The sequence below is a fragment of the Mesoplodon mirus genome (assembly GCF_964341445.2).
Source record: "Mesoplodon mirus genome assembly, chromosome: 6".
NCBI lineage: Eukaryota > Metazoa > Chordata > Mammalia > Artiodactyla > Ziphiidae > Mesoplodon > Mesoplodon mirus.
The window spans coordinates 142174388-142194213 of record NC_138982.1 but is presented as its reverse complement, the minus strand read 5'-3'; the positions used below and the strand labels follow the sequence as shown (position 1 = coordinate 142194213).

At 41.5% G+C, this 19826-nt stretch overlaps 1 protein-coding gene across 2 annotated transcripts in view; it reads left to right on the top strand.

The window, feature by feature from the left end:
• DSCAM (DS cell adhesion molecule) overlaps positions 1-19826 on the top strand; it is a gene marked incomplete at both ends in the record, with an annotated part of 740068 nt that overhangs the window by 494626 nt on the left and 225616 nt on the right. For both annotated transcript variants that reach the window (XM_082624816.1, XM_082624817.1), the window contains one exon: positions 7931-8104. In XM_082624816.1, the coding sequence (XP_082480942.1) occupies positions 7931-8104 (174 nt within the window). The remainder of the gene's footprint in view (positions 1-7930; positions 8105-19826) is intronic.

Below are 19826 nucleotides of genomic sequence, written 5' to 3'. Positions count from 1 at the left end.
AGTGTTCTAATTTCATTCTTTTACATGTAACTGTCCGGTTTTCCTAGCACAACTTATTGAAGAGTCTGTCTTTTCTCCATTGTATATTTTTGTCTCCTTTATCAAAGATAAGGTGACCATATGTGTGTGGGTTTATCTCTGGACTTTCTATCCTGTTCCATTGATCTATATTTCTGTTTTTGTGCCAGTACCATACTGTCTTGATTACTGTAGCTTTGTAGTGTAGTCTGTAGTCAGGGAACCTGTTTCCTCCAGCTCCGTTTTTCTTTCTCAAGATTGCTTTGGCTATTCGGGGTCTTTTGTGTTTCCATACAAATTGTGCAATTTTTTGTTTTAGTTTTGTGAAAAATGCCATTGGTAGTTTGATAGGGATTGCATTCAATCTGTAGATTGCTTTGGGTAGTAGAGTCATTTTCACAATGTTGATTCTTCCAATCCAAGAACATGGTATATCTCTCCATCTGTATCATCTTTAATTTCTTTCATCAGTGTCTTATAGTTTTCTGCATACAGGTCTTTTGTCTCCTTAGGTAGGTTTATTCCTAGGTATTTTATTATATTTTTTTTTCTGTGGTATGCGGGCCTCTCACTGTTGTGGCCTCCCCCGTTGTGGAGCACAGGCTCCGGACGTGAAGGCTCAGTGGCCATGGGTAACGGGCCCACCCGCTCCGCGATATATGGGATCTTCCTGGACAGGGGCACGAACCCATGTCACCTGCATAGGCAGGCGGACTCTCAACCACTGCACCACCAGAGAAGGCCTATTCTTTTTATTACAATGGTAAATAGGAGTGTTTCCTTAATTTCTCTTTCAGATTTTTCATCATTGGTATATAGGTACACAAGGGATTTCTGGGCATTCATTTTGTATCCTGGTACTTTACCAAATTCATTGTTTAGCTCTAGTAGTTTTCTGGTAGCATCTTTAGGATTCTGTATGTGTAGTATCATGTCATCTGCAAACAGTGGCAGTTTTACTTCTTCTTTTCTGATTTGGATTCCTTTTATTTCTTTTTCTTCTCTGATAGCTAAAACTTCCAAAACTGTGTTGACTAATAGTAGTGAGAGTGGGCAAAGTTGTCTTGTTCCTGATCTTAGAGGAAATGGTTTCAGTTTTTCACCATTGAGAATGATGTTGGCTGTGGGTTTGTCATATATGACCTTTATTGTGTTGAGGTAAGTCCCCTCTATGTCTACTTTCTGGAGGGTTTTTATCATAAATCGGTGTTGAATTCTGTCAAAAAGCTTTTTCTGCATCTATTGAGATGATCATATGGTTTTTCTCCTTCAATTTGTAAATATGGTTTATCACATTGATTGATTTGCATATATTGAAGAATCCTTGCATTCCTGGGATAAACCCCACTTGATTGTGGTGTATGATCCTTTTAATGTGCTGTTGGATTCTGTTTGCTAGTATTTTGTTGAAGATTTTTGCATCTATGTTCATCAGTAATATTGGTCTCTAGTTTTCCTTTTTTGTGACATCTTTTCCTGGTTCTTGTATCAGGGTGATGGTGGCCTCATAGAATGTGTTTGGGAGTGTTCCTCCCTCTGCTATATTTTGGATGAGATGGAGGATAGGTGTTAGCTTTTCTCTAAATGTTTGATAGAATTCGCCTGTGTAGCTATCTGATCCTGGGCTTTTCTTTGTTGTAAGGTTTTTAATCACAGTTTCAATTTCAGTGCTTGTGATTGGTCTGTTTATATTTTCTATTTCTTCCTGTTTCAATCTTGGAAGGTTATGCTTTTCTAAGAATTTGTCCATTTCTTCCAGATTGTTCATTTTATTGGCTTAGAGTTGCTTGTAGTAATCTCTCATGATCCTTTGTATTTCTGCAGTGCCAGTTGTTGCTTCTCCTTTTTCATTTCTAATTCTATTGATTTGAGTCCTCTCCCTTTTTTTCTTGATGAGTCTGGCTTACAGTTTATCAATTTTGTTTATCTTCTCAAAGAACCAGCTTTTAGTTTTATTGATCTTTGCTATTGTTTCCTTCACTTCTTTTCATTTATTTCTGATCTAATCTTTATGATTTCTTTCCTTCTGCTAACTTTGGGGTTTTTTTGTTCTTTTTTCTCTAATTGCTTTAGATGTAAGGTTAGGTTGTTTATTTGAGGTGTTTCTTATTTCTTGAGGTAGGATTATATTGCTATACACTTCCCTCTTAGAACTGTTTTTACTGCATCCCATAGGTTTTTGGTCATCATGTTTTTATTGTCATTCTTTTCTACATATTTTTTAATTTCCTCTTTGATTTCTTCAGTGATCTCTTGGTTATTTAGTAGCGTATTGTTTAACCCCCATGTGTTTATAATTTTTAGTTTTTTTCCTGTAATTGATATCTAGTCTCATAGGATTGTGGTCGGAAAAGACACTTGTTACAATTTCAATTTTCTTAAATTTACCAAGGCCTGATATGTGACCCAAGATATGATCTATCCTGTAGAATGTTCCATGAGCACTTGAGAAGTGTATTCTGTTGTTTTTGGTTGGAATGTCCTATAAATATCAATTAAGTCCATCTTGTCTAATGTGTCATTTAAAGCTTGTGTTTCATCATTTATTTTCATTTGGGATGATCTGTCCATTGGTGAAAGTGGGGTGTTAAAGTCCCCTACTATGATTGTATTACTGTCGATTTCCCCTTTTTTGGCTGTTAGCATTTACCTTATGTATTGAGGTGCTCCTGTGTTGGGTGCATAGATATTTACAATTGTTATATCTTCTTCGTGGATTGATCTCTTGATCATTATGTAGCGTCCCTCTTTGTCTCTTGTAAGAGTTTACTTTAAAGTCTATTTTGTCTGATATGAGAATGGCTACTCCAGCTTTCTTTTGATTTCCATTTGCATGGAATATCTTTTTCCGTCCTGTCACTTTCAGTCTGTATGTGTCCCTAGGTCTGAAATGGGTCTCTTGTAGATGGCATATATATGAGTCTTGTTTTTGTATCCATTCAGCCAGTCTATGTCTTTTGGTTGGAGCATTTATTCCATTTATGTTTAAGATAATTATTGGTATGTATGTTCCTATTACCATTTTCTTAATTGTTCTATGTTTGTTATTGTAGGTCTTTTCATTCTCTTATGTTTCCTGCTTAGGGGAGTTCCTTTAGCATTTGTTGTAAAGCTGGTTGGTGGTGCTGAATTCTCTTAGCTTTTGCTTGTCTTTTAAGGTTTTAATTTCTCCCTCAAATCTGAATGAGATCCTTGCTGGGTAGAGTAATCTTGGTTGTAGGTTTTTTCTTTTCATCACTTTGAATATGTCCTGCTACTCACTTCTGGCTTGCAGAGTTTCTGCTGAAATGTCAGCTCTTTACCTTATGGGGATTCCCTTTATGTTATTTGTTGCTTTTCCCTTGCTGCTTTTAATATTTTTTCTTTGTATTTAATTTTTGATTGTTTGATTAATATGTGTCTTGGCATGCTTCTCCTTGGATTTATCCTGTATGGGACTCTCTGGTCTTCCTGGACTTGATTGACTATTTCCTTTCCCAAATTAGGGAAGTTTTCAACTATAATCTCTTCAAATATTTTTTCAGTCCCTTTCTTTTTCACTTTTTCTTCTGGGACCCCTATAATTCGAATGTTGGTGAGTTTAATGTTGTCCCAGATGTTTCTGAGACTGTTCTCAATTCTTTTCATTCTTTTTTTCTTTATTCTGCTCTGTGGTAGTTATTTCCACTATTTTATCTTCCAGGTCACTTATCCTTTCTTCTGCCTCAGTTATTCTGCTATTGATTCATTCCAGCGAATTTTTAATTTCATTTAATGTGTTGTCCATCATTGTTTGTTTGCTCTTTAGTTCTTCTAGGTCCTTGTTAAACGTTTCTTGTATGTTCTCCATTCTACTTCCAAGATTTTGGATAATCTTTACTATCATTTCTCTGAATTCTTTTTCAGGTAGACTGCCTATTCCCTCTTCATTTGTTTGGACTGGTTGGTTTTATCCTTGCTCCTTCATCTGCTGTGTATTTTGGTAAACTTACTGTGTTTGGGGTCTCATTTTCCCAGGCTGCTCGTTCGTAGTTCCCATTGTTTATTGGTGTCTTCCCCCAGTGGGTAAGGTTGGTTCAGTGGCCTGTGTAGGCTTCCTGGTGGAGGGGACTGGTGCCAGTGTTCTCATGGGTGGGGCTGCATCTTGTCTTTCTGGTGGGCAGGACTGCAGCCTGTGCTGTGTTTTGGGGTGTCTGTGGACTTTTTATGATTTTAAGCAGCCTCTCTGCTAATGGATGGAGTTGTGTTCCTCTCTTGCTAGTTGTTTGGCATAGGGTGTCCAACACTGTAGCTTGCTGGTTGTTGAGTGGAGCTGGGTCTTAACTTTGAGACAGAGATCTCTGGGAGAGCTCTCACCGATGGATATTATGAGGGGCTGGGAGGTCTCTGGTGGACCAGTGTCCTGAACTTGGCTCTCCCACCTCAGAGGATCAGACCTGACACCTGGCCGAGCACAAAGACCCTGCGCCACTGTGCTCGCCAGGCCTGTCCGAGCACCTGGCCAGCTCCCTGCTCCCGGCTCCCAGTCCTGGCTTGGCGGGTTAAAGATTTTTTTGTCTGTGTTGGGATATTGGTTTGTAGTTCTAAGGTCTTTGATTTTGGTATCAAGATTTTGCTGGCCTCATAAAATCAGTGGTATAGTGTTTTATTCTCTTGTATTTTCTGAAAGACTTTCTGTAAAAAAATTTTTTTTTCTTTAGGTGTTAGGTAGTATTCACTAATGAAGCTGTCTGGGCTTTGATTGTTCTTTGTGGAAAGTTTTTAACTACAAATTAACTTATAGGTACAGGACTATTAAGGTTATCTAATTTTTCTTGAGTGATCTTTGAGAGTTTGTGTCTTTCTAGAAATTTATCTATTTAATAAAACTTTTTAAATTTATTGACACAACTTTATTTCTAATATTTTCCTATTATCCTTTTAATTAAAGTAGGGACTGCAGTGATGACCTTTTTCATTATAGTTACTTGTAACTAATGTCTCTTCTCTTTTCTTTATCAGTCCAGCTAGAGGTTTTTGTATTATTTTTTTTTTCAAAGAACTGGCTTTTGGTTTTATTGATTTTCTCTCTATTTTTTCTGTTTTTTATTTCATTGATTTCAGTTCTCCTCTTTATTATTTCCTTACTTCTCCTTACTTTGAGTTTTATTTGCTTTTCCTGTAATAGCCTCTTTGTTTGTTTTTTTTTTTTGCTGTATGCGGGCCTCTCACTGTTGTGGCCTCTCCCGTTGCAGAGCACAGGCTCCGGATGCGCAGGCCCAGCGGCCATGGCTCACGGGCCCAGCCGCTCCGCGGCATATGGGATCCTCCCAGACCGGGGCACGAACCCGTATCCCCTGCATCGGCAGGCGGACTCCCAACCACTGCGCCACCAGGGAGGCCCTGTAATAGCCTCTTAAGAGGGATGCTTAGATCATTGATTTGTGATCTTTTTCCTTTTCCAATACAAACAGTTAAAGCTACATACTTCCATCTAAGTGTTGCTTTTAGCTGCATCTCACACATTTTGATATGTTGTTTTTACATTCTTATTCAACTCAGAATATATTTTTTCTAATTACTCTAGTGATTTCTTCTTTGACTCATGAGTGTTTTTAGAAGCGTATTGTTTAAGTTTCAAATATTTGAGGTTTTCCCAGATATATCTCTATTAATGATTTTGATTTTAGTTTTTCTGTGGAGCTAGAAAATTATTTGTATTATTTTATTTTCTAACATCTATTGAAATTTATATTATGGCCCAGAATATTGTCTTTCTGGATAACTGTTCCATGTGCACTCAAAACTAGTATGTATTCTGCTCCTGCAGGGTGTAGAGTTCTATAAATGTCAGTTAGGTCAAACTGACTGATAGTGGTATTAAAGTCTTCTATATTTCAAATATTATTTCTTCTGCCCCTGTCTTTCTTCTCCTTTTGAGACTATAATTATTTGATGTTAGAATATTTGATATTGTTCTAGAGCTCTAGGACAATCTATTCTGTATTTTTCACTCTTTTGCCCATTTTGTTTTGATTTGGATAATTTCTGTTGACCTAGCTTCAAGTTCACTAATTATTTTCCTCTGCTGTGTTCAATCTGCTGATTAGCTTAAGGAATTCTTTTGATCTAATATTGTGTTTGTTGTTCCTAACATTTTATTTATCTATCTGTCTCTTTTGTATAGATTTAATATTCTTTCTGAATCCCCACCTGTTTATGGGCATTAACCATAGTTGTTTTAAAGTCCCTATCTGATAGTTCCATACCAAGATTTCAAAACTATTGATAATTTCTCCTCTGGTTCTTTTTTCTTGCTTTTGTGTTTGTGCATCTCATAATATTTTATTGAATTTTGGCCATGATGGATGAACGAGTAGCAATTGAAGTAAGTTATATTTATTTCCAATTCTTTACTTCCTACCTGCTTGTATGCCCAGGACCTTGTCCTCTCACCCTGACTCAAAGATGAAATTGTTTACTTGTACCATATCTCCTTGTAGGGCTTTTAATTCTTTGCACCTAAGTTTACCCAGTTGCCTGTAACTTCCACTTTCTGATTCATTCAAAGAAAAGCATGATTTTGTAGATTAACAGTCTCTTTTTTGTTGTTAGAATGGAAGTGATATTCTTTTGTGTCTTTCTCCATCCTGAGCAGAAATAGAACTCTGTTTTTTAAATTCAAGTTTCCATATATACTCTCTAACAGTTCTGTTTTGATAGAAACCATCTGTTGTAGGGATTCTGCTTGTCCTTGTAATTCATTATGAAAGGTCCCCTCAGATACATGATTAATTTCCTTTGTCTCTGTGGTGGAGCTGGAATAGGTAAGGGAAGGCATAGCCACAGTCTCTGCCACTGTGACCTGAGGGATACCAATAGGTAAATGGTCAGTTTGGGAGGAGACAACAGGAGGAAATGTATCCCCCTCTCATTTCACTTCCCCAGATGCAAAGCCTGAAGTTTCCTGCATGAACGGATGACCACCCACCTGTTCAGGTCCCATGTAGGTTCTGGGGACACACAGACCAGCAGATCTTCTCTAGAACACACACTTGGCCCATGCTTTGAGCTTTCTCCAGGAAGATGGAGAAGTTCTGTCAGCCTTTCAAGGCTTGGACCCCACCCTCCTAGTCCCAGAAGACGGGCAAACAACACAGCAGATTCATCCGATTCATCCAACTACCATCTTCCCAGAAATCTCCCGAGGCCTTAATCCTCTGTTTTATTATTTCTAAATTTATTTTCTAAATTAGTTCTATAGGGATCTTTTCTGTGGATCACATCACATCTATGACCATAGCATACCACATCTGGGCCACTATTTCCTTGAATGCAAGCATTCAGAGGAGAGCAGTGTTTTAATTTGTGCTGTCTTAGTGCAATGATCTGACTTATTTGTTTAATAATATTAAATGATGCTGATAGTACATGGTGTTTCTAGACCGGAAGAAACCACACTTAGAAGGGAAGTCTGCAGTATCAGTTTTCTCCTTGTAGTCTCAGAGGTGCTCATCCTGTGAGGTCTTCAAATGCCTTGTCCCTGAAGCACTTCTTGTTTACATACAGATTAAGTCCCTAGGGACACAAAAAATATACTTAGTTACACAAGAGATGTCTACTTCTGTAGTCATTCTACTGTGATTTCTATGAATAATTTATCAACTACTTAACGCTCATCAAATTTGATGAATTGTAGAAACTAGCTGTAAGTTCTCTTACTCTTTATCTCGGAGTTTGAAATACTGTCATTTTAAATAAACACGTTTCTCCATAAACAAGAATTTCATCATCGGAGGAAAGAAAAAATTCTTGGTGTATCCGGTGCCTGTCCTCGAGGTTGTGTGTTCGGCGTCCATCACTTCCCTTCATCGGTCTGGTGTCCTTGAGCTCATTGTCTCCCTCTATTTATTCATGTTAGCATCACCGTTCCTCTTTTTTTTTTCTGTTGCAGGTGCTGGGGTTCCCCAGTTCCAACCGATTGCCCTGAATGGCCGAATTCAGGTCCTCAGCAACGGGTCTCTGTTGATCAAGCACGTGGTAGAAGAAGACAGCGGCTACTACCTGTGCAAGGTCAGCAACGATGTGGGCGCGGACGTCAGCAAGTCCATGTACCTCACGGTGAAAAGTAAGGAAGAAGAGTGCTTCATTTTACCTAAATAGGGCTTTGGGGGCTTCCATTTTCAGTGGTCTCCATGCATACTGTTTAAAAACAAAACACAACAAAAACAAAATGGGATTTGCTGCAGCTGGGGGTTTCCTGTCCTAAAAACATAGTTAAAGAGGATGGTAGAAGTCCAGTGATTGTCAGAGCCTATGGGTGCCCTCCTTTCTGCTACCCTGGCCGTGGCTACAGGCTCTGGGTAAACAGCAGCTGAGTGGGTCCCTGCCTTTGGCACCCACATTTCTCTCCTGTTGATTTTATTGTGGAAAAGCCCAGTGTATGCTCTCAGATGTGTCCCTTTCAGAGGTCTATTCATTTTTATTATCTGCAAGCTGGCTTGTCCATAGATTTCCTTTTTAAGATCCTTCTGAAATCCAGAAAGCAGAAACCTCATTATCAACACACACAACTACAAGAACAAAGAACGCGTAGCACTATGCTTAGGGTCCGTGTTGCTGACCCATTTTTTAAGAAAGGGCACTTTATAGTGAAATTATTTTTATACTTTGGTAACTAAACCACCAAAGAATGGACCAAAGTAGACCAACTTCTACTGAGTACTGCTCATTAGCAAATGGTTGTACATCTAGTTTAAGTGAATGACTTATGGCTTTCTCCGTTTATATTCTTTACTACTGGATAGATTGTGATTTCTTCCTTACTACAAGGTTTTGATCAGATGTCCTCTTTTTTATTTTAATTATGCTGTCTGTAGGTTGTCAAGGATCTCTATCATATCATTTATTAGAGAGATTGGATTTAAAAGTGAATTCCAGTGGTGTGTGTGTGTGAGAGAGAGAGAGAGATTTAAAGGCTAGCTACACACAGACTAGTATCCATCCTATTTTGCTAAGAATTTATTCTAGTTAACCCATTTTTTCTAATAGGACAGTGAAAATATCAAGCTGTCTATTCGGTATACTTTTATATCATAGACAAATTAAAGTTCTGAAATAAGGTTGCTTTGAAATATATTGTGGACATATCCAATGCATACCTTTGACTTCTAAATATTATACTCCAGGGGAACTGATTTTCAAGAATCTGAAGACAAATTGTCATATCACTTAGATACAAAGTTGAAATCGTAATTTTTAAAACTAAGTTGATGAAATATTAAGGAAACCCAAGATCTGAAGACCAATACTGACCAATGTTGATCCCTCTTTCCCAACAAAAGAAATGTATTTTTCAATTGCTTTAACATATTTTAAATTTATAAAGCATTTTTTCTATCGCACTCATATATGTATCTAAGCTCTAATAGATACAGTGCCACATGAAGGATGTAAATACAATCAACCATAGACCTTACCTTCATGAATGAGAGAGCTTATGTCTTGAGAAAGGAGACGGCCTGCTAATCATAGTGCAAGGGAAGGAGTAAGGTGCACAGAGATGTGCCTTTCAAAGGAGGACAGAATCATTGTTTTGAATTAAGGAAAGCGTCAGGGGAAAAAAAGCTTTAAAAATGGGTAGAATTTGAAAATGTAGAACGTGAAGGTTTCCCCATATCTCCTCTCTCCGTACCTTTGATGCTGGTAGTGGACGTGGGACCACAAAGATGTCCCCTTGCCCTTAGTGAGCTTATTCTCCTGTGGGTCCATCAGGCCTGGGTGTGGACAGCTCCGTCCAGCAGAACGTGTCGGTATCAGGATAGAGCGTGGGACATGGGAATGCACAGATGAGGGCGTGGCGTGGTTTACACCCCCTGGAGAATCAGTGCCTACAGAACGGTACCCATGGCCTCTGAGTTCAGTCCTAAAGGGTGCAGTGGATTTCGAAAGATAGAATTGTTGAGGGTAAACGGAGGTGCTCGAGGGAGAGAGAACAGAGAGAGCAGATACAAGAAATCAAAAGACTAGAGGCAAGAGGTAACTGTGTTTGAATGCTCTACCCGCTACATGGAGGGGATTAGAGAGAGAAACATTTAAAGCGAGTGTTCGTCAAAGAAAACTTTTCTTAGGGTTTGTCAGTCTTAGTTTCTCTCTCTCAAACTCTACAAACTGCTAGCAGAGAGGCGCATTTATGGAACAGTTAATTTTACCAGTTCTTGATAACCCTCCGGTGGTTTTATACATAATTTCAGCAGGAACTAAAACAACATTGTAAAGCAATTATACGCCAATAAAGATGTTAAAAAATCATAATATTTAAATTCTGAAAAGTAAAAATATAATTTAATAAAGAGGTATAGAAACACGAAGGCAAAAGATATACAGTCTCTCTAACTGTTGCTCAAATGATACCATTTAAACAAAAACAATAGCTAACACAGGGATGGCTTTCGCTTGTTCTTTGTATATTTGCTTGGCAAGATTATTAAGGGTATGAAAACTGACACGTTTAGGCTCTGCACATGGCAATGGGAGACCTGCCAGTTGGTGTACAGCCCTTTTATAGAGAAAACGGGAGGAAGTGGGAGCAGAGAACATTGGCTGTGACCTGCCGGGGGCAGAACAGGTGCCTGGCTGCTGAGCAAGAAGATTGTGTGTCGCTGCACTGGTAACGGGATTATACCTGGCCCTGCAGCAAGGCTCTTCTTATCTGATGCTACCCAGGCTTACATCAGGCACAATTTCTTTAATGTTTCAAAAGAAATTGCACTGCTTTCAGTAAGAATAGTAAGGACTCTCCCTTTTCTATAAGTCATTAAAAAAAAAAACTGGTCTGCAAATATTTTTAAATGCAATAGGAGAGAACTTTCAGCCTGATCAGCCATGTCAAGAAATTAAGACAGCTTCTCAGATGAGAACTCCAGATGCCCAGGATGGCTGGTGCTGGGTTTTACACGTATTTTAAAGACCCGAACTCTACTGATAGAGCCTGGTGTTGGGGTCTCACTGGGGACGCTGGGGACCATGCACTGACACTGGCTGGGTCTCCTCTCTGGGAAGTTTTCTTACCACGACTCTAATGCTTTCAAAACTCGCTAATCTAATAATAGAGCAATTTAACAATGAATGCCTCCCCCCGACCCTTTTTTGGCATCAGGCATGATGAGACTGTGGGCAGGGAAGACAGAAGGCAACCAAGTTTGGAAGGAGTGGTCATGGAAAGCCATCAATGAGACAGAAAAATATTCAGTGCAAATCCTCCTGGCTTTGTTGGTATTCTTGCTTCTGGCTCTACATTATCTCAATTCTAATTTATCCTTTATGAAAAATCATCCCAGGAATAGGGACCCAAAACATCCGAAAATGTTAAGGATCTTTGGCAGGAAAGACAGGGGAACTGCGCTCTGCTTTCAATCAAATGTGGCCTCTGGTGACAGCACTGCGCCCCTCACCCCAGGCCCACCAGGGGCTGCAGAAGCCTCACCACTTGGGGAACATGGTCTTTTGTGCTAAGAAAATAGTTCCTAAAACTGCAGAATCTTTCAGGTGGATGAGCTGTCTTCTCCCAGGTGCCCAAATTGCATCCTCACCGTCCCAGCTTTCTGCCCCTGGCTGGTCTGAGCCTGTGTGTCTCCAGGAGCCTTGCTATCTTTCTGTTTGGATCTCTGGCCCACGATGCCCAGGCAGCTCTTCTTTTGTCTGCTGCTCTGCACAGGTCCCTTCTGATCCCCACGTGCCGTGTAGGAGAGCATCCCTTATCAAACAGGAGCCGGCACTTCCCTGGAGAGTCGGTTACTTGTGGAACCCACCTCCCCATCTCTGGCTTCCGGAGCCAACCCAGAAGGGCTCCAGTCCAGCCTTGGTCCTCAGGTCTCCCTCTAGGCAGGTCCCTGGGTCCCATGTGGGGACACACGTGTGTGCAGTGCATGTGCGCGTACCAGCCCGAGTCAGCTTTGGTCACACAGTCCCCAGGCCTTGGTCAATTCTGGACAGACCTCAGTAATGTGATTTGACCTCAGGCTACCTCATGTCCTGCTATTGCCAGAGTGGGTGTTGGGCTTGGAATACAATAACCCATGCCCCCCAACCCCAAGATAAAAGAATCCATAAATAGCCTTGGATAGTCCATTCACCCCCTGCTGCTTCTCGCCCTCATGTGCTGCCTCTAGGATGTACAGGTATCTGTGGGGACACCTGCAGTGTTGCTCTGTGGTCTCTGTAGTGAAGGAAGGAGCGCCACCCTGGGCTGCCCCGCAGTGAGGGTGCGGCGGCCTTAGCCCCTTCCACAGGGTGCTCCCAGGTTCCTCCTGGTCACTCTGTAAAGGCCACTCTTTAAGGACAAGAGATACACGCTTGTTTCCTTCCTTTGTTTTGTGCTCACAGAAGTAGCAGGAGTAAAATTTGCCTCCATAAAAACACTACATTACAGTGTTTTGTTCCTTAAACTGTCAAGATTGCTTGTGTGTATCTCAGTCTAATGCTGCTTTCCCTCTGTTATTTTAATTTGAGAGCTTCTAAATGAAGCCTTCAGAACCTTGGCTCCTGGGCCCCGGAAGGCTGTAGCTGATCTTGTGGGACTGTGCAATCCCTTGAAATCATATGCAAAAACTGTATGTGTTTTTCTGGGAAGAAACACTGTAGCCTTTATATCTTTAAAAGGATTCCTGGGCTTCCCTGGTGGCGCAGTGGTTGAGAGTCCGCCTGCCGATGCAGGGGGACGCAGGTTCGTGCCCCGGTCTGGGAAGATCCCACATGCCGCGGAGCGGCTGGGCCCGTGAGCCATGGCCGCTGGGCCTGCGCGTCCGGAGTCTGTGCTCTGCAACGGGAGAGGCCACAACAGTGAGAGGCCCACGTGCCGCAAAAAAAAAAAAAAAAAAAAAAAAAAGTATCTGCAGCTTTAATGGCAATGTCCATGTTCAGAAGTAGAGGATGGGATAAGCATGGGAAGGGAAGTGTGGAAAAACATAGGGGGACCCGTGAGCTGGTGGGAGACCCCAAGTGGCTGTAATGCCGATGCTAAACGTTTGCATTTTGCTTCTTCAGTGAGCCTGAGAGTCTACCAGCTAAAGAGTCTTTGGGGTTAAGAAGGGATCTGTAAGATGGGAAGGTTACTAGAGCAGCTACAATTGGTTGCCAACCCCATTTCAGTTTCCCTCCTCTCTCAGTGTTAAGTGTTTAATCGTGTCCCTTTAAAATTCATATATTGAAGTCCTAACCCCTAGTATCTCCAAATGTGACCTCATTTGGAAACACGGATTTTGCAGAGGGAATGAGTTAAAAGGAGGTATTACTGGAGTCGTGCAGCCCTCAATCCAGTAGTAGTGATGTCATACAAAAAGGGGAAATTTGGACACAGACATGGAGCGAATCAGTCTTGTGAAGACAGATTGGAGTTATGCTTCCACAGCCAAGGGAAGCTGGAAGAGGCCAGGAAGGATTCTCCCCTAGAGTCTTCAGAGGGACCATGGCCCTACCAACACCTTCATTTCGGGTTTCTGGCCTCAAAGACTGTGGTAGAATAAATTTCTGTTTTTTTTGTTTTGTTTTGTTTTGTTTTGTTTTTGCGGTACGCGGGCCTCTCACTGTTGTGGCCTCTCCTGTTGCGGAGCACAGGCTCCGGATGCGCAGGCTCAGCAGCCATGGCTCACGGGCCCAGCCGCTCCACAGCATGTGGGATCTTCTGGACCAGGGCACGAACCCGTGTCCCCTGCATCAGCAGGTGGACTCTCAACCACTGCGCCACCAGGGAAGCCCTAAATTTCTGTTGTTTAAATCACCAGTCTGTGGTACTTTGTTACACACATGCACTCAGCGATAACAGAGATCTTTCACAGAATCTTGTGCTTGAGGGAAGCACACCACAGCTAGGTCACCTGCTCCAGCAGGTAAATCCTAATCTGTCTACACTAGTGGATGTGAACTCTAGTCTGAACCAACCAAGGGCAGCCTTCTCCTTTTGAGCATAATTGGTTTAAGGATGGGCATGTGACCAGTTTTGGTCAATGAAATGTAAGAAATCTTCTGTGATATTTTTGAAAAGATTTCCTTATTCTTAATTGTAGACTCAGCAGGAGACGTTCATCTCTTAATTCTTGGCCCTATGTGGAGGTGATACCTCCAGATACTCTATCATGGCAACCATTTTAGCACCATCTTGAGGATAAACCAAAACATAAAGGAAGGTAGAGTTAAGAAAACCAGAAAAGTTGAGATTTATCCCTAAGCTACTGCATTTGCAGTCCCCTCACCTCTGAAGTCATCACTGTGAGAGGACCAATTACTTGATTGCTTTTCAGTCTAAGCCGGTGTGGGTCAGGGTTTTCTTAGTTGTAGCTAGAGGCATCCAAACTAAATAGGAAGTGGACAGGTCATCAGCAGGTAATGGGGCTCAGTTCAATCACACTGCTCCCCCCAGCAAGTCAGGCTGAGATCAGTACCCCCGAGAGGTTGAGGAGTCTTATTTTGGTTGAGGAAGCCCATCCAAATTGGCATTCACAGCATCATGCTCTAGGTTGGGGTAAGAGAGGTCTGTGGAGGAATGACAGCTGAGGGTCAGTGGCAACCCAAAGGCCTTGGGCACATCCCAGAGCAGGGAGGTCGGTACCTGGAGGGAGAGTGGTGAATACCAACAGCATTTTTTCAATGTTACTGGGGCCAGTATCCCTCTTAGGGAAAGAACGTGTATTTTCTCCTCTTACTTACTTACCTTTTTTTCCTTCTGTTTGGAGGCCCCCTTCTACCCACCAACTGAAAAGTTATTTCTGCCAGTTTGAGGTAATCTCTGCTATTTCAAGGTTTCTCCGTTGATTTAAGATCTTTCCTCTCCCATGGGCTCCTGGGGGCAGTGGCATCAGTGCTCTGGGTCCTCAGTTATCTGTCACCCTCCGTGCTGGCATCCGCTGAGATGCCTACAGTCCCATCTGGTCTCTGGCCATGGGGTCACTGCCTAGTGACCCACAGGAGCCCCTCTTGGTCCCCCGGCTGCCCCTTGTCAGATCTGTTCACTTATCCAATCAGTAGTATTCACTGAGTATCATCTAATGTCAGGGACTGTACCAGACACTGCTTATTCCTTGAACAAGTTTACCGGTATGAAGCATACATCCCCATGGGGAGAAGGACATGCAGATGGGGGTGTAACATAATGCTCTGCAGAGAACAGAATGAAGTAAGGAAACGAGGTGTGCACATGCTCGGAGAGAGCAGCCCAGGCAGATGGAATGGCACGTGCAAAGTTTCGAGGTAGAAGTGGGTTACATCTGAGAACTAGTGGGGAAACCATTGCGCTCGGAGTGCAATGAAGAAAATGAGGCCATAGAGCTAGGCAGGGGCTAGATCCATGGTCAAACTTTGGACTTGATTTTAAATATGATAAAATGCCACTGGAGGATTTTGAACAGAGGGAAAGCATTATAAAAACTATAGCTACAACTTATTCTAAACCCTTATCTAATTCTGACAATAGCACTCAGAATTGTAGGTTATGTCTGACTTATAGGAGGCACAGAGAGAGGCAGGGGAGCCTCCGGCAGAGCAGGTGGGAGCAGTTGCCGCTGTCCCAGAGGGAGACTGGGAGGGTTGCATCTCCCACAGTGTCCCAGGTGTTCACTCCGACTCTGCTTCTCATGCCCTGTGGTTAGAGGGGCGCTGCTCAGGAACCCAAACAGGTCCCTCCAGGCCCCATTCTCAGCTGTTAGGGCTCAGGGTTCCTTTAGGAGACCCTCACCCGTGACCAGCTCTCCTTCTCTCCTGAGTCTCCGTCCCCACCCCTAACCCCACCCACTTCCCCAGTGCACCTGGTACACATTTCTGCAGTCTGTCCAGATTTGCATCCTTGCTTCTAGTTTACTAAGCTGGTAGCAAGAAGCAATGCTAGTGGTTTCCACTGCCCTCTCCTATCATGATAGACCTCACTCAACAGTTTGAGAACCATGTGGGTATTTATTTTGCTGGTTACTGAGTTTATCTATTCCAAGTAAGCATCCTGGAAATGAGGAAATAACCACAAGATGAATTTGAAGATTTGTTATGTCCACTGTAAGCTGGCCCTAAACCAAAACACACTGATTCCCTAACCTAAAAAAAAACCCTGCCCTGATCGTTGGGTCAGGGTAGTCTTTTGGTCCTTTAAAAATTAGTGTCAGTTCAGGGTCACCACCCCTATACTTAACGAGTCATTTTTGTTTGGCCGCTTTTAAGATTTTCTTTCTCTTGGGATTTCAGAGTATGACTATGATGTACCAGAATGTTGTTTCCTTTGTATTTGTGTAGATTTGGATTGAGGAGTTCCTTGGACCTTTAAGCTGATATCTTTCTTCAAACCTGCGTGTTTACAACCATTGATTTTTTCCAGTAATTCTCTTTTTTTTTTTCTCCTATTCTTTCTTGCCTCTTATTCTAGGACACATAAGTTAACCCACTTGATACTGTCCCAATATCAAGATTTCTGGTACTTGGATCATTTTTCTTCCATCATTTTTCTCTCTGAGCAGATTGCATATTGTTTAATCTACTTTAGCCATTACTGGCTCTCCCTTCAGGGAGAATTTATTGTGATGTAAATTATAAGTCAGAGCTTATATGTTTTCCACACATGGTTAGTCAGTTGTCCTAACATCATTCATTGAGCATCTCACCCTGTCCTTACCTTCTGAAATAAAAATTTCATTTGAGAGAAAGATACTTAAGAAAATGAGGTCTCAGGTCAAACTTCCTGGTTAGCTCTGCTAATTGCTAACTGTGTACCTTGGACAAGTTACATAAGCTTTATGTGTTTTAGTTATTTAATTCTCCAGTCATCTCAGACTGTTGTTATGGGCATGAAATGAATTAGTATAAACATATAAATCACCCAAAACATAGGAATAAAGTTGGATCCCCACCTCACACCATATACAAAAACTAACTCAAAACAGATAATAGACTTAATGCAACAGCTAAAACTATAAAAACTTTTAGAGTAAAGTATTGGAGTAAATTTTTATGTCAGTGACATGAGAAAAATTACATAATTTGGACTTTATAAAAATCAAAACATTCGTGCATGAAGAAAATGAAAAGACAGCTTGGGGAATGTGTAAAAATATTTGTGAATCATATATCTAATAGGATACTTGCATCTAGAACTCTTACAACTCAACAATAAAAACACAAATAACCCAATTAAAAAATAGACAAAGGATTCGATAAGACTTTTATCTAAAGAAGACATACAGATGACCACTAAGCACATGAAAAGATGCTCAACATCATTAGTCATAGAGAAATGCAAATCAAAACCACAATAAGATACCACTTCATAGCCACAGGATGGCAAAAAACAAAACAAAACAAAACAAAAAAACAGACAAATGTTAGCAAGGATGTGGAGAAATTGGAACACTGTATGTTACTGGTGGGAATGTAAAATGGTCAGGCTGCTTTAGATAGCAGTTTAGCATTTCCTCAAAAAAGTTAAACATACAGTCACCATATGACCCAACAATTCCACTCCTATGTATATACCTAAGATAAATAAAAACATATGTCAACACAGAAACTCGTACATGAATGTTTAAAGCAGCACTATCCATAATAGGCAAAAAAGGAAAACAACTCAAAGGTCCATCAACTGGTATATGGATAAACAAAATGTAGTATATCATATAATAGAATATTATTCAGTCCTACGGACACATGGAGTAGCAGTATATTCTACAACGTGGATAAACCTTGAAAGCATTCTAAGTGAAAGAAACCTGGCACAGATGACCATGTATCATAGGATGCCATTTATATGAAGTGTCCAAAATAGGCAAATCCATTGAAACAGAAAAAAGATTCATGGTTGCCGAGAGCTGGGAGGATAGGCCAATGGAGAGTGACTGCAAATGAGAACAAGGTGTTGTTTGGGGGGATAAAAATGTTCTGGAATTAGAGAGTGGTGAAGGTTGCAGAACACTGAATGGTACACTTGAAACACGAGTTTTATGGTATGTGAATTATACTCAATAAAGTTATTATTTTTAAAAATTCCAGACCATCTAGCAACTTCAGGTGAACCTGTGCAACAGTTGTTAAGAGTTTAGGTTTTGAAGTTAGATAATCTGGTTTCAAACCCCAGGTTCATGGCTTCTTAGTTATGTAAACTTGGGCAAGCTCTCTAACCTTTCCAAGCCCTGTGTTCCTCTTCTGTAAAATGGAGATAATTGTGCCTACTGTCTAAAGCAGCGGTCCCCAACCTTTTTGGCACCAGGGACTGGTTTCATGGAGGACAATTTTTCCATGGACCGGGGAGGGGTGAGGGATGGTTCAGGCAGTAATGCAAGCAATGGGGAGCGATGGGGAGCGACAGATGAAGCTTTGCTCACTCGCTGCTCACCTCCAGCTGTGCAGTCCGTACCACTACCGGTCTGTGGCCCAGGGGTGGGGACCCCTGGTCTAAAGCTAGGAGGATTAAGTGATAGAATATTCTGACAGCAGGGTGTCTGAAAAAGAGGAAAGATAAGCTCTTCATTAGTGGAAGCTGCTGCACTCAGGCCCTAAATGCTCATGAATACTTTGCACTGAGTTGTCTTTTTGTTTTGTTTAGTTTTCTTTTTAACTTCTACACACTTGTCTTGTGGTTAAATAACTGTATCAGTACAACACGGTAAAGATTTGATAGGGCAACACTTGCCTCTCTTCTGAGGGCTCCAAGGCCAGCCCTCCCTCACCTCTGTTACTTGATGTTGTCTTTGCTCTGCTCACGTGTTTCTTCTTCCAAATAAGCTTTTGTCTATTTCAAAAGCCATTAATGGGGGGTGATTAAAATTTCATTTGATTTATAGAATAGCTTGGAGTGGGGGACCCACATCTTTATAACACTGGGTCCTCACACCCAGAAACAGGAAACTTCTCCCCAGTTTCCCTCTTCAACTTGTGTGTCCTTTACTGAGGATGTAAAGTTCTCCCCATTTTCCCTCTTCTACTTGTGTGTCCTTTACTGAGGATGTAAAATTCTCTCCATTTGGAACACATACATGTCTTACTGTTTTTTTCCCCACAGAATTTTGAATTTTGCATATGCTATTTTAAATAGATATTTTGCCTTTCCCTTTTACTTGTATAGTTGAATCCCCAGATCTTAATAATTTTATATTATTATTGGACTCCAGTTTATGTTTGAATGCTTTTGCAGCATTAGCAGCTTCATGGTGAGATGGTCTGTGACAGGAAGACTCACAGAGACACGCACTTCAGTTTCACCCCTAGCTGACTGGCTCTTTCATTCATTCAAAAACATTTGCTGAGTTCCTGCACATACCAGGCAGTCAGTCAAGCATCTGGGCTGGGGTCTCAGACCTCTGCGCTCCCACCTCCTTTCTGTCCATGCTTTCCAGCCATGGCCCACCAGCCATACACAGGTAGTGGAACAAGTTGGGTTTATTCTGGTCCTGAGGGAGAACACACACCATGGGGACCAGTGAGGTGTCTTAAGAAGGTGTCAGAAAGGATGTATTATATACATGTGCCTGTGTTAGGTGATCTGGGGAAGGGTCAAGGAAGCAGCACTTGGCCCTGGATTGGATGCTGTTGGCAGTGGGGGTGATTCTATGATTGGGCATCTTAAAGAATCTCACCCATAAGTGGGGAGGAATGGAGTCAGCCCATAGCTGTGGTTAGTAAAGATGCAGTGGTCACTCGTATTATCCAGGAGAGTGGATGTTTGGCCATTTTGTTGTATATTTGGATAATGTTCATGCTATTGTCTGTATTCAGGTAGGATGAAGGGGTGGGCTTGCTTCAGCTTGATCCATCTCAGTCACAGAGTGGCCTCGTCTGCTTTGGTGTTCTGTGAAATTGTTGACATTCAACGAGAGAACACCAAA